Source organism: Balaenoptera physalus (genome assembly GCF_965194825.1).
Source record: "Balaenoptera physalus genome assembly, chromosome: 10".
In the NCBI taxonomy this organism is placed as follows: domain Eukaryota; kingdom Metazoa; phylum Chordata; class Mammalia; order Artiodactyla; family Balaenopteridae; genus Balaenoptera; species Balaenoptera physalus.
The window spans coordinates 64082012-64096787 of NC_138889.1; the positions used below are offsets into that span (position 1 = coordinate 64082012).

Below are 14776 nucleotides of genomic sequence, written 5' to 3' on the forward strand. Positions count from 1 at the left end.
CCCCCTGCCCCGCCCCCCTACACACATAAAGATATATGTTCCCTCTAATGTAGGTCTGTTCAACCCTTTGCCAAGACCAGGTCTGTGACTTACCAGTTCATTCCCCTCCAGGCGGGTGATAGCAAGTTCTCCCCTCCTACTGCTAATGCTCAAGGAGCAACTTGGAAGCATGGTGGGAGGAATGAGTTTATTTCTCCATTTTGGCCTGTTTCACCTCCTTCATATGTGAACAACCAATACAATTAAGGTAGAAAAACAATTTTTGCTATTCTTTATTACAGGAATGATTTTGGTTCTGCCTGTACCTAACCTAGTATCTACTTTGCTGCCCAATCCTAACTCAACAGTCACTACTTTCAAGCTTAAACTACATCAGAGGTTGTGTTACACAGCATCACGGTGACAATACATAATGTATATATTGTAGCCCCTCACAACAGGCAAACCCCATAGTTCTCACATGCTTGCTTTAGTTTGTTTCCAGCACAATCATTCCCACATCACACTTTTAAGACCTGTAATGATTATTTTCGCCACACACAACAATCACTCTAAAGGGCCAATAGCCCAGATATACAGTCTTAATTCCCTTTCATTATCATATATGGCTTTTTGTGCCTAGGCCTATTCTTCCTCCCCACACTGCCCTTCTGCTTTACTCCTTCTGTCACAGATTTAGGGAAGAGAAAGGCAGAATATTTACCAGAACCATGAAGATTCCCTTGGTGACAAAGATCCAAACTTTAGCCCAACGAGCTTGTGGGTGAGCCTTCCTTTCAGTGCATTTGTTTTACATTTTTCTTTGTATTATTTCCATTCTCTATCCTAATGTCACAGTCCCTGTTCTAACCCAAAGACAAACACATATAATAGACGCTCAATATATTACTGTGGCCCGGAGTTTGCCAGGGCATGGGTATCTTTTGGTCTAAAAGGACAGGACTGTCAGGAGAGGCCCTAAGAAACTAAGGCAGTGCTGCAAAGATGCTGTAAAAAGGTGAGATGGGAAGGTTGCCACCACAGGCAAAATCCATGGCTTGCCTTCCCTGCCCCTGAGAAAGGAACAAAAGTACGGGATGGATCTGAGATCTTCACAACAATCCTGCGAGGTAGGAGAGTATGCAGTTACTATACCCATTTTCCCATTGAGGACACTTAAATTCTTTCAAACATTGGGGTGTTTCAGACCTGAATGTAATGAATGATATGCAGACATGTGACCTGAGAAGTGAGTTTGTCAGTTTGGTTTCATTTGAATGTGAGAAATACTTTATACTCTATACACTCTTCTTTCCATCAGCTTTGTGAGAAATAACTGACTGCACTAAGGCCATTTCAGTTTCTTCATCCATGAAGTGAAAATCAAAACAAGGCTCACAGGTTTTCTGATTCTGACATTTAGAGAAAAGGGCAGGACCCGGACACAGGTCTCCTTAGAGTCTGAGATTAGTGACTTGCCCAGCTTGTGCTCAGAGAGGGGACGGCCACTGGGGTGGTGTGGGCAATTGGCGGTGCATTTCTCCAGTTGGGAGGTCAGAGAGCTGGGGTGAAATGCGGGTGCTCAGAGGCCGTAAACCTCAGCTGAAGCATCCTCCCGCTGGTATCAGCAACCAACTCTGGACACGGACAGTATTCTTCCGGCTTGTTGGTGAACCTGACCCCATGGGTTTCCTGAAGATCGGATCTAATTCATCATCCTCACTGAATTATGGCACTGACGGGGATGGGGAAGAGGGGCGTGACCTGCAGAAAGGACTATCCTGATCCTTAGGACCACCGTGATCCTCGCCAAAAGCCTTGTCATACTTCCCGCGGGGGTGCAATGCTCCTTTTGCCGAGTCTCAGCTTTTTAACATGAGTGGTTTAGTGGGAGACTTTGGCCCAGTAGCGACAGACCACTGGGTCAGGCAGAGAACTCCCTGGCTTCCAGGCTCAGCTCAGTTCAAGGGGACCCTCGTCAGGGGCAGGGTCCTCCAAGACCCCTGCGGGCCAGGCAAAATTCCAAGGCCTCTGGCTAAGATGGTGGCTCTCTTATTCCTCCCCGTCCAGGGAGCAGATGGCCAGGGGAGCGGTGTTGTTGGCTCCGATGCTGTAGCAAGGACTGAAATAGGGCAGGAGGCGCCCAGGGAAGGGATAGTGGGGGAAAGTGAAAATGTGGGAGCCGCTGTCAGTCACGTTGTAGAAGGAGATATCATGGGCCTCGTAATCCAGGAAGACTCCCACCCGGCGGGGAGGGACGGGCAAGGACAGGAGCGGGTATTCGTCGGTGCCTGCCCGGTACTCATTGCCCTTCCTCAGCCTTATCACCCAGAATCCGTAGTGAGGGGATAAATAGACCACCTCCTTCCGGTCTACATTTTCCTTACACACTCCCAGGCCCCATTCAGACCTGTCTCCCACCTCCACCTCCCAGTAGTGCCGACCCGAGGAGATGCACTGACTGCCCAGGACGATATTGTAGCGGTAGAATCTCTCAGGATTGTCGGGCAGCTTCTGCTTGGTGTCTCCATAGCGCACGCATTTTCTGTCCTCAGACACGATGAGGCGCGAATACGCAGTGTCTGGATCCAGCCGCACATCCGCTAAGGAAAAAGATCCTGGTTGGTACCGACACAGAGCGAGGGGACCTGGGCGAGGTCTCTGTGATAGATACAGCCAGCGATTTCCTCGATGACGGGTGGGCGATGGGCATCCCAGAGGGCACTGAGCCATTTCATTCCTCCGGGAGGGGTCCCGCCCCCCGCTCATCACAATCCCGCCAAGCATTCATTACCTGCATACGTCTTCAGGATCTCTCTGAGCCCCAGCACACGGCAGTCCGTCTTCAGCTCCAGCGAGACTGGTTCTGGTCTCTGCAGGCTCCAAGACTTGCTCCTGGTAGAGAGGGGTAGGCCTTGGGGCCAGAAGTCCTGGCTCTGCCACATAGGCCTTCCCTTAGTACAGGGAAGGGGGCTTGGCCAGGGATGGAGTCAGCGAGGTGCCCCTCCCCAGCAATACCAGGCGGAGCAGAGATGTGATGATTATTTGACTGAGCTGAACGGCTTGTGGCACAGAGAGAATATTCACATACCTAGGCCATGGGAAGGGTTAGGTGTGAATCTGACACTGGGAGAGGAAGAGGTGTACTGCAGAGGAGAAGGGCCCATATGCAGACTCAGAGCACCGATGTTACTGGAGACAGCTGCAGTCTTCTCCCCTCCTTGGGCCATCTACTTGAAACCATACATTTTATAGCTTTACCTGAAACTCTTATTGGTAATGCTTGAAATGAATTTGGCCAAGCACAGAGAAGAAAAAAGAAGGATGTTCAAAGCTTCCTGAGCCAATACAATGGAAGGGGCAGAAGATTACGGGCCAGCACCCACTTTTCTGTAGGTACTTGGTCTACGTTCCTTCCCCACTTCTGGCTCTGGCCAGGCCCCACTTTCTCTTACAGGGCTGTCGAGGGGCTCCAGAGATGGAAACATACCTGTTTAAGACTTCCTGAATACCCTAGAAGGAGAAAAAGATATGCAGCACATGAGTATGCCCCGTTCCTCAGAGGGACCAGACAGACACAGAGCTCTAGGAGGGAGTTTCTCCGAGGGAAAGGGAAGGCAGAGAGCAAAGCTGGAGAGAAGGCGTGCAGAGGGAGCGGGGGAGAAGCCTACAGGAGGCAGGCAGGGCAGGCTGAGCCCTGGCTGCACTGGCCAACTTCGGGCTCCATCTCAACTCTCTGGCCAGAGGGAGGGACAGGTATGATGTGAGGGCCGCCTAGACAATGTCCATCTAGGAGGCCACGAGGTCATCCACCCAACCGGGGGTAGGGGAACAGCCGGCACGGGCAGCGGGTATACGGGATCCGTGTCTGGTAGGCCGAGTGCTGACAGGTCCCACTGAAGACTAGGTACCCCCCTCTCCTAGAGTCCCAGGCTATCCTCAGCCCTTGCTCAGACTTCCCAGGAAAGCCTGCTTCTCACCTGCAGCATCCAGCGGACAGGCCTCTGAGACCTTTCTTCCAGCTCTGCGATCATCCTCCACAGGACCCGGCTCTGCTGGATGAGTGCATTGTGACTCACCCCCAGTTTCTGCGTGGTCTCCCCTTCCTCCTGCTCCAGGCTGGCCAGAGCGGCGGCGGCCTCTACTTCCAGCCGCCGACCTGGTGGCTGTGTTTTCTTTAGTAATCGCCGGTATTTCTCAAACTCCCATATGATGCTCTGCTTTCGGGTTTCCACCTGTATCTGTAGAGCCAAGATCAGAAATCAGCACGGACACTGGTCGTGTAAGGGCCACCCGGGATTGAGGACGTTGGTATGTGCACACACACACGCACTCTGGAATGTTCTGGTACCAACTGTGTGCCAGGTACTGTAGAGGCAAAGATAAAGGATATGATTTTTCCTAACTTCCTGTTCCCACAGCTCCAGTACATGCTCCTCAGTCCCTATTACTAACTCTTGTTGACCCCAGTAGGGCCCAGGATATTACCTTTGTACTATATATTCCAGACTGTTTTCCATTTCCAGAATAATATATTCTATCTTCAGAATAATGACCGGAAGCATTACACTTAAGCCTCTAAGACAGTGTAACAACTACACTGTTAGATGATTTTGCTTCTTACTGGTATTGTATCAATTCAATATGCTGTTTTAGACTGATTCAATGTTACCTTCTGTTGATCACAAGTTCTGATAGTTTGATAGTTATAGGCCTTGAGTTTATTTCTGAAATGATTTTCTAACATTTTAATAACTTAATTTTTAGTAAATATGCTTTAGCTGAGGAAAGAGAAACAGAAACTGTGCTTTACTAAGCATTATACAAGTCATACCCCTGTGAGCTAAAGCATATGTGAGGTGTGTACTTTTCCTTTCTCACATATGAGGAGAGCCCAGAATTTATCTCTACATCACATTCAAGAAACTGGAAGTGAGTGGTCCCAAGGCCGGCTGAAGGCGGCACACCTGGTAGAGAAAGCTGGCATGAGGACCCCAGGCTCTCTGACCTCAAACCCCACATTCTGCCTCACAGAGATGAGGAAGGTACCATAGGCCAGCTTCGGGACAACACAGGGACCACACAGACTCCTTTCCCCAGGGGGCAACTTGCCTTCCAGTTGGCAGTTCGTTTCCTCTCACCAACTTCCAGCTTCCAGGCCTCTTCTTGCTCTTTCCTCAGATGTTCCAGAGCCTCATGGAGTTTCCACTGAAAGAGACAAAAACCTCCTGAGGACACCTCGCGTAGCCTGGGTGGATAGCCAGACTTCCTAGCATTGGTAGGTGATGGGAAAACAAGCATCCCTCAGGGGGTGGGCCAGAATGCATGCTGGGAGAAAAGGGTGTTCCCTTTTCACAGAGGGAGCAGATTCCTGCCCAGATTACATCCAAGGTCTCTCTATCTGAGAATCATTTCAACTCCCACAGTCTCTAAGTTTCTGTAAAGCAGAAGAAAAGGTCCATTTCCCACCTGGCCAGAAAACTATCTTGGACTTTCCTATCCATGCCTCTTTTTATCCTTATCTGCTCTGTTATCCTACAGCCTCCTAAACCTTGTTATTCAAAGTGTGGTCCATGTGTGTCAGCAGCATCAACGCCACCTGGGAGCTTGTTAGCAATGCAGGATCTTGGGCTTCACCCCAGACCTCCTGAATTTTAGCAAGACCCTTGTGTGGTTCATATGCACTGTAAAGGTAAGAAGTACCATCCTAGACTCTAATGCGAGAGATGACTACTGGGAAGCATAAAGTAATCTCATAATAATATTGACCATTTTATTAAAGATGTCCTAACAAAACTGAGGCTTAGAGAGTGACCTACCCAAAGTCATTCAGCTAGTAAATGGTCGGGCTGGGATTTAACCCAGCTCTTTAACTCTTATGCCTATGGTATACTGCCTCCCTATTCTAATACCTGCAAAACAAAATAAATAAATACTTTTAATTTTTCAGAAATTCTTTTTGCATAGGAAAACAGCTAATTCAGGGGATTCATCTTACAATTTTACCTTCTAATCTCAACTTCAAGAAAGAGAATTAAGACGAGTACAGGATCAATGGATCACAGAATCAATGGGATAATGATTCCAATAAAGATATGTCAGCATGGACATCTAAGGAAAATATAAGAAGTTAGAAGTTGATAGGATAGCTATAAAAAAGGAGCAGTGGGTGTCACAGATGGCTCCCCCTATCGCCTCCAATAAACAGAAGGTAAGGAGAAGAGAAAGAACAGTGGCTGAAGAGTAAGAAGGCCTTTGATCTTCCTTTAACTAACTTAAGTCAGAAGGGACCCTACAACACTAGATTAGACAATCTCACTCAATCCTAAATGACTCAGCCATGGTCCCTTCTAGCTCTAAAACCAATGGTCATGATCTCAAATTTCTAAGCCTTTGTTTTGTCTATAAAATGAGGAATTTAAAGTGACTCACCTGATGTTCAGTGATTATCTGTGGCATTGCTAGGAGGAGTTTGCACGTTCTGATAGGTACAGCCTTGACCACCTCATCCAAGGCGCCCAGAACCCCAGCTAGACCAAAATGGTCTCCCTCAAATTCTTAGTAAGGAAAGCAAGTTTGGGTTAGGCATTAAACCTGTTGGGATTGGGGTGAGGTGTGGAAGTGGGAAAGAAGGAAGTCAAAGGAGGTCATAAATGTAAGGAGAGGTACGGCTCACTGTATCAGGTCCCCGGGATCTGGGGGTGTGAGAAGCCAAAGGAATCAGCTCTCATTTTGTCTCTGGGGCCCCCGGTCAAGTTCTTGATCTAGAGATAGCCAAGTGGGGGGCAGGGGAGAGACTGGGGGGAGCTGGCCTTCATCTCCCACCTTATAATCCCAGGCGACATCCTCCATGGGCACGACACTGTGGGCCTCGTGCTCGGGGGACCGGCCACAGGCCTCGCACACGATCAGGCCATCCTCTTTGCAGAACATCTTTAGCTGTTCCTCGTGGACCTCGCACACGTCGCCCTTCAGCCCCATTCCTGGATGCAGCCCTAGCCGTCGGACTTTTTCTACAACATTGGCCAGCTGCCAATTAGGCCGCAGGTTCCTTGGCTGGATGGGAGCCCGGCAGAGAGGACACGAGTAACCCCAGTTCTGGGATTCTCCTGGGACCTCCCAGAGTCCAGAGAGACAGTTGTGGCAGAAGCTGTGGCCACAGTCGATGCTCACGGGCTCTTTCAGGAAGGTCATGCAGATGGGACAGGCCACTTCTTCTACAACGGCTTCCACCAATGCTGCGGGATCCATGGCTCCTGTCACACCCTCCTCAGAACATGAATAAAACTAGGCGGAGCCACTGAAGGCTGAGAAGAAGGAAAGAAACACAAATAAGGGCAAAAAGAGCAGAAGAGCAGAGGGATAGGTAAAAGGGATAAGTAGTGACTGAAAAAAATAACTTCCTCTTTTGGATCCTTTCTGAACCCTGTTTAATAAGCTCTGGCTTTCCCAACTGAATCCACTGGGTCATGTTTCTCACACCACAGAAGGGACATCTGGGGATGCCTGAGTGTTGGGATGCTGGGAATTCTCAGTTTCCGTTCACCGGGTCATCTCTGACCCTCCTCTGGGTTCGCTCGCCAGCCCATTCTCACTCCACCTCCATCATGCTCTCCAAATCAGCACTGTTTCTCTTGAACTTCGTGTGGTTTCACTATCCAAAATAAAGCCAGAAATACCCACCTTCCTCACTCTCTAGGATGCTTCTATGTATATTTATGTACGTCAAGGTGCAGAAAAGGTAATATGCCAGAAGCCCATTGCCTATATGCTCAATTTGTTTTCTTGTGTTGCACACTGAAGTGTAAGGTATAAGGGAACCAGCAACACTTTCCCCACCTCCTGTGAACCTCTGCCCACTTCTCCAGCACTAACATCCGCTAAGATGCCAAGACACTCTCCTCAGTGATACATTAGAAGCAGATATGGACAAACAGCCCTTGGAAGATAAAAACAAAGGTCATCTGATGATAATTAAACCCATATTGATGAATTCACTACTCCAGCAAGAAACCTGAGATTTCTGCTAGGGCCATATGTGGGCACAGAACTTGAATGACCAATGGCAGGCTCTTGGTACAGTTGACAATGTCTATTTGTTCACCGTGCAAGTTTGTGTTACCAGTTAGTCTATAAAGGGAAAAGCCCTGATGGTCTTAGTCATCGTTGTATCCTTGGACCTAAAAAGTGCCTGTCATGCAGTTATTGCTGAATAAATATTTGCTGAAGGAATAAATGAGCTAGACACAGAAAACAGTTCTTAAACCCAAAATGCTTTTATAATTAAGTTAGGGAGTTGAGAGCATATTATACATTAATAATAATAGCGAGCACTCCTTGAGTACACTATATGCCAGGCACTCTTCTGAGCATTTTACATGGATTGGCTCAATGTATTTCAAAACCCTAAGTAGAAACCATTATTCTACTCTCCCCTCATTTAACAGATGCTTGGTCCAGGGCTCTGCCATTCTATCTTGGGCAAAGTACTTAACCTCTCCAGCTTCAAAGTATAATAAAAATTCAAGAGGAGAGAGAAATCACTATGGTTTAAGGGTAGTCCAGTGAGGTTTCCTGAAGGAAGTGGGGCAGTAAGTAGATTTTGCAGAACTGTCTGTCACAGGCCATCAGCAGGTCCTGCCTTCTCACTGGCCTCCCTGCCTCTTGCTTTTCCTCCTCCCACTGTCACTACCAAACTGTAGGACCAATATCCTAAAACCTTGTTTTACTAAATCACTAACCTACTGAAGAGCCTATCCTGGTTCCCCAGCCCTCAGTCCAACAAGAAGCTCTCTCTTCACCCTGAAACAGCCCAGTCAAGCAAAAGGAGGAACTTCTCGCAGACACTTTCTCGCAGACCCCGTGTCCATTCATTCCACCCACTTGGATTCCTGCTGTCCTCCCAGCTTGAAATGACTTCTCCAAATTCCTGCTTTTAATGTCATTTGACATGTATGTGTTTACTGTCTTACTTCCCACAGTAGAAGTTTCATGAGGATAGTGACATACTCTATTTTGTTCACGACCATATCCCCAAGGCCAGAGACAGTGCTCAAATATTTTTGAATACATGAGTATTAAATGTAAATGTTAAGGTCTAGCTGATAGTAGGCTCGATGTGGAAGAAATGTCAGTATCCTCATCTACCACGGATGGGCCCCAAGAGCTACTACCTAAAGCTGACACAACAGAGTCTGATATCTATGATTTAAAGCTACAGAGATCAACAAAGAATTGAAAATAGCTACTGAAAATTGAGAAGATGGTGGCAGAAGGGAAGTGGGGTAAAGAATTATCAAAATGATAAATCAAGAAATGCGATGGAAGCACATTATTTAGATTTAGTAGGGTCATAAAAAGCTCTAAACATGAAAAAGTTAAATGTGGTGGCCTCTGAAAAAAAGGATTTAGGGGCGGGTACTTATTGCCTTATTGTTTTGTTTTCATGATACACAGATTACTTTGACAAAACTTTAATTATTAAACATTTAATTGCTTCAACCGTGCATTTGGCAGAGTGGGAAGCCTTCTAGGAAAGACATTTGCCGGGGGAAAGGGCGAAGCCGGGAAGAGACTCGAGAGGAGGGGCCAAAGTGGGAAGTGAGGAGGCGGTGACCTCCGGAGTTCGGGAGGAGAGAGGGGGAGGGTAACCTCCGGGCCACAGGACGCCGGGCAGGGCCCGAGGGTCCCGGGCGGGTGCGGGCAGAGTAAGGCTGACGGCCTGCAGGACCTCTGAAGAGGCACAACTGTCTACCCACCTCCCTTCTCAGCCGGGAGTAGCACCCCGAGGCTGAAACCGAAAGTGGAGACGCCCTGTTGGTTCCCACGGCCGAGTGTCCGCAGCATCCGAAGCGGCTGGCCCAGCCAGCCCGGCACTTACCGCCGGCGCGGAGACCAAGGCCCCAGCAGCGCCCAACTCCTTGGTTTCTCCTGCAGGATTCCGAGGCCCCGCCCACAGGGCCGGAGCCAATGAGCTCGCCGGCGGCATCTTTGTGGGAGCAGCCAATCACAGACAGCGAACAGGACAACCCTAGCCAATCGGAGGAGAGGACAGGGCCCTGCACACCTCTTGGCCTGACGGCGTATTTTCTCTTTTTTTCGGTTTTTCTGGCCTTTTCCCCCACTCAGAACCCTTTAAACTGTAAAAGGGCCCAGGAGTCAGTCGAGGACGGGTCGAAGGGGTGAGGCCCCTTGGCTGAGGCCGCTCGGGCCATGCAGTAAGAGGCCTAGCTGGCCCTCAGCTCAAAGAACCCCTTGCGTTTCACGCTTCCGTTCTGGATGACTAGTGGCTCTTCAGGGCGAACCTTGTTCCTTCCGTGTGGTAGCTCCGGACATAATGCTGTTCCTTTGCCAGTTTTCCACGTTAAACTCAGCAGCCTATGAGATCAGCCAGCCATGTCTGATTCTGAGACCCAATTTAGTGCAGGGCTGGGCACTGATAATGCAGTGGACTCTGCACTTTGCTGCAAGATGAGCGACCTCTCCTGGCTCCAGGCTGCAGATGGTGGTTTCTCATAAAAAACCCTGGGTTTTCTTGGCAAGCTCTTATCCTTCAGTACTTCAGCAGGCAGTCTCTCATCACTATTGCCACACCCCCCTTTAGAGTTAGAAGCAGATGGTGGGAAGTGGCGGAGGAGAAGTGGAATTCCTCGTCTGGAACTGCTATACAAATTGGAAAAAAATTTTAAACGACCGGTGTTCGTCCCTCGCCTAAACGCACAGACATGTGCACACACAAAGTGCTACTTAAGGCAGTGATTTCGGGTTTTCTTTGTAGTCTCTGCACCTTGTCCTTTTCCTGATACTTCAGTGTTTACTGAATAAGCAAATAAAGGCACATCCTGCCTGTGTGGAAAATAACCAGGAAATCCTCCAACTGAAGCCCAGTTCCAAATGATTTTCTTGTTGGAACTGTTACTCTTTGGCTCTTCATGCCAATGTCAGGGCTCAGGCCATGGTTGAAATTCTGAAGGGTGAGGCCCAGAAAATTCCTGAAACAAATGGGACCATGAGCAAAAAAAGAAGAAAAGAGGTAGCTGAGGTCTGAGCTGTACCCTGTGTCTCACTTGGATCTGTAGGCATGGCTGCCTAACAGAGTAGTAAATGGATTAATCGAAACAAGCCACTTTAAACATTTATTGAGCATTCACTTTTTGCACTTTGTGTTGGGTGCTGGAATTACAACCATAGGCCACAGACTGTTTAAGGAACTCAAAATCAAGTTAGTTGTACAGTGGGCCCTTAAATATTGCAGGGGCCAACTGTACAGTCAAAAATATGCATATAACTTTTGACTCCCCCAAACCTTAACTGCTAGTAGCCTACAGTTGGCCTGAAATCTTACCAATAACATAAAACAGTCGATTAATACATATTTTGTTTGTATTATATGCTGATAATAAAGTAAACTAGAGAAAAAATGTTAGTAAGAAAATTATAAGGAAGAGAAAATGCATTTACTATACTGTACTATATCAACATCATAACTTTACATCTTCTGTTTACAAGATGAATCATCAGTCTATCAATACATACATCAATATTGTCTTATATGATACAAAACACTGTAGATGTTATAGATATTATTAACACTAGACATAAAAAATGAAAAGATAATGTGAAAAAGAAATTAACATTTGTAGTTATAATAATTCATGCATTGATAACAGAGAAGCAGCAATGATTGCTTTGTGGTAGCCTAGTATAATTGATGTGATTGCTTCACCGTAGCCTAGCCTATACACTAATGAATGAATCATAAAATTTTTATGGCATACAGTATTATAGTCATATTAATAATATAGTATTGGAAACACTTTCATTTTTTAAAAAACAACTTAAATGTGATGATAGGCTGATATACAATTTCTCCATTTATGAGAGAGACAGGTATATTGTATGATAATGTAATTCTTTGAAAGCAAAGTTGTAAAACAGTAAGAAAATTAACACATTAATTTTATATTAAATATCACTCACCTTATGCCTATGTAAGGATAGACTAGTATCTACATATAATTTATGCATTCATGACATACCTAACTTTTTCTTATTTTTTTCAATATTTCCAGGCTACATGATTCATCTGTGAGATTTTTCAAATTGTTGCAAATCTCCAAAACATTTTCTGATATATTTATTGAAAAACATCTGCATATAAGTGGACCCACACAATTCAAACCTGTGCTGTTCAAGGGTCGATTGCACTTCTCTGGAGCTTCTGTGAAGTTAAAGCAGTTAAAGGGGAGATCTTTTTCATTTGTAACTTGGCAATTTGTCCATAACTATGATTGGCTCTCAAGGGCCCTGGCAAAAGGGCACCTTAGTATTCCTGAGGGAGGGGGTTTGTGTTCCCGAGGAGAAAGCTGGACAGAGCACTGTTGAAGACAGATCAGTCCAGTGTACAAGCACAGCAGCTCTTCTTCCTGGCCTCCATCAGGGTGCTTTGTTTGCTGTGAGAGGCAGACAGCTGTGTCCAGGTGAGGCTCTGTCTTGGATATAGCCCATGGCTGTAGCTACAGATTCCAACCCTCTGCCTGAATCCAAGATGGACCAGGACAACAAGTTGAGTGGCTAACTGTGGGATGAGCTCTATCTGTGCTAAGGGAGAGGAGTGGCAGGGAATGGAGTCCCAGCTTCCCATGGTGATAACCTGCTTGATAATACACACTTTATTGACTTCCTTTCCTTCCATTTCTCACTTGTCAACACTCCTAATATTTCATCCTGGGATCACCTCCCAGTTAAGCTACTTGAACTCAGATCCATGTTTCCAGTTTGTTTCTGGGACACCCACACTAAGACAAGTCAGATTATTTGCTAAGACAATTCTTAAATAATTTCTCCATGCTATCATAGTAATTATGAAAGTGTGATATTGGTGCAGGGTACCACTGGGCCAATGAATAGAAAAAAAAGCCCAGAAGCACATCTGCTCATATATGGCCAGTTGTTATATGACAAAGGTAGTACTATAGAGCAATGAAGAAAGAAGGATATTTTTAATAAATGGTACTGGAGACACCAAATATCCATATGGAAAAAAATGAAACACGAACCCTAACCTCATATCACACACATATGGATTGTAGATATAACTATAAAAGTCAAAGCAATTAAACTTCCCAAAGTAATTTAAAAGAATATTTTCATGATCTCAGGTAGAGATTGATTCCTTAATGCCAGCAAATTCATCCATGAATATTTATTGAGTGCCTGCTATGTAACAGGCACTCTTTCAAGTGATCGAAATATATCAGTGAACAAAACAGAAAAATGCTTTTGTGGAGCTTACCTGCTAGCTGGTATAATTTGGCATTACTTTGTAGGCATATCTGTCTAGATGCATACAGGATAGTTTATTTTTTATTGGAATTCAGAAATTTCATCTGAAATTAAGTATACATCTTTTATTTTATGAATGAGTGAGCATGTTATATCTTAAGACAGGTTTTGGGCTTTCGGAAATTTTCTCCTAGTTATTTCCTTGATTGTTGATTTTACTCCATCGGCTCCATCCCCTCCTTCCTTTCCTTCTGGAATGCCTGTATTTTCCCCTCCATGTCTCTTACTTTTTCTTGCCCAAGTCTGTATATTTGCTGAAAAAGCAAAGAACTGTGCATGGCCAACTTGAGAGATTCTCCTAGAATGTTTTGCAGAAAGACAATGGATATTGTCTATCCAATCAGTGATTTGGTTTTGTTGTTGTTATTGTTGTGTTTTACACCTTAGGGATTAAGGGATTCAAGAAAATACTCCTATCTCTTCCCACTCTTGGTTAAGAACCACCCAAGATTTCCCCATAAAATTTGCACACTCTGTTTTATTGTTATTATTTCAAATAATTCTTATTTTCTTGCACATTGCTTTTCTTCAGTAGCAATCTGTTCATGTTTTAACACAACAGGATTTTCTCAGCTCTCACTGATGCTATGGATTTTTTTTCTACGTTCTTCCATTTCTGCCCTGTTTCCTACTGGGCATTTGATCTGGTTTCTCATATTTGTTCCCTGTCTTCAAGCTCTGATATTTTCCACATTACTTGCTTCCTTTGTTTGCTCATGGTTATGAGAGATGATTTGATAAGTCACTGTCCTTAGCTGATGTAGGTTCTCATGGAGTTCTGCCTCCTTCTCAGTGAACAGTAGATTGGGCGTCATCTTAGGAAGGTTATAAGGAATGGCACAGGTCAACTGGCCAGTCCATACTCTTAAGTAAGGTAAGACCCATGGAGACATGAGGCAGAGCTCTTTCCACAGGGACCAAATACTGGAGGCTCCAAAGTGAGGGCCTCTCAGCAGTTTCTTGAAAGCTTTCCTTCAAGGTAGGTTAGTTGCCTTCCACCATACTCTGAACAGACACACAGGAATCCCAAATTTTAGAAAGAACTTTTGCTCTCTTTTGTGTGACAGGAGTGTAGATTCTTACTGAAGGTTATCTTATTTGAATTTTTTGACACACAAAATTAGAGAGAATCGAAGATGTATTGCCATATTCCCAGAACCCTCCTGAGTGCAATGTTGAATCTTTTCTTCTTCTTCTTTCTTTCTTTCTTTATGTGGCTGGGTTGGGTCTTCGTTGCTGCACGCAGGCTTTCTCTAGTTGCGGTGAGTAGGGCTACTCTTCGTTGTGGTGCGCGGACTTGTCATTTCTCATTGTGGTGGCTTCTCTTGTTACAGAGCACAGGCTCTAGGCACACGGGCTTTAGTAGTTGTGGCACGGAGGCTCAGTTGTTGTGGCTTGTGGGCTCTAGAGCACAGGCTCAGTAGTCGTGGCACATGGGCTTTGTTGCTCCACA

General features: G+C 45.9%; 1 protein-coding gene across 3 annotated transcripts; it reads right to left on the reverse strand.

Annotated features, from left to right (window-relative positions):
* Window positions 1-170: 170 nt before the first annotated feature.
* Window positions 171-14739, reverse strand: TRIM68 (tripartite motif containing 68). Of its 3 annotated transcripts, none has more exons than XM_082411402.1 (7): window positions 9860-14739; window positions 6805-7286; window positions 5092-5187; window positions 4059-4220; window positions 3470-3492; window positions 2774-2874; window positions 171-2582 (listed from the first exon to the last, which is right to left on the reverse strand). In XM_082411402.1, the coding sequence occupies exons 2-7, from the start codon at window positions 7228-7230 to the stop codon at window positions 2032-2034; spliced, it is 1359 nt and encodes a 452-aa protein (XP_082267528.1). In that variant the 5' UTR covers window positions 7231-7286; window positions 9860-14739; the 3' UTR covers window positions 171-2031. The 3 variants fall into 3 exon arrangements, with proteins under 3 accessions (XP_082267528.1, XP_082267526.1, XP_082267527.1); XM_082411400.1 differs by having other exon boundaries at window positions 3960-4220; window positions 9860-14734; XM_082411401.1 differs by having other exon boundaries at window positions 3960-4220; window positions 9738-9878.
* Window positions 14740-14776: the final 37 nt, after the last annotated feature.

Coding starts and splice junctions, on each gene's coding strand:
- TRIM68 (XM_082411400.1), bottom strand. CDS start 7,230: ATGGATCCCGCAGCATTGGTGGAAGCCGTTGTAGAAGAAGTGGCCTGT. Junction 5,188..6,804: donor ATGTCGCCTGGGATTATAAG/GTGGGAGATGAA, acceptor TGTCTCTTTCAG/TGGAAACTCCATGAGGCTCT. Junction 2,583..2,773: donor GATCCTGAAGACGTATGCAG/GTAATGAATGCT, acceptor CTTTTTCCTTAG/CGGATGTGCGGCTGGATCCA.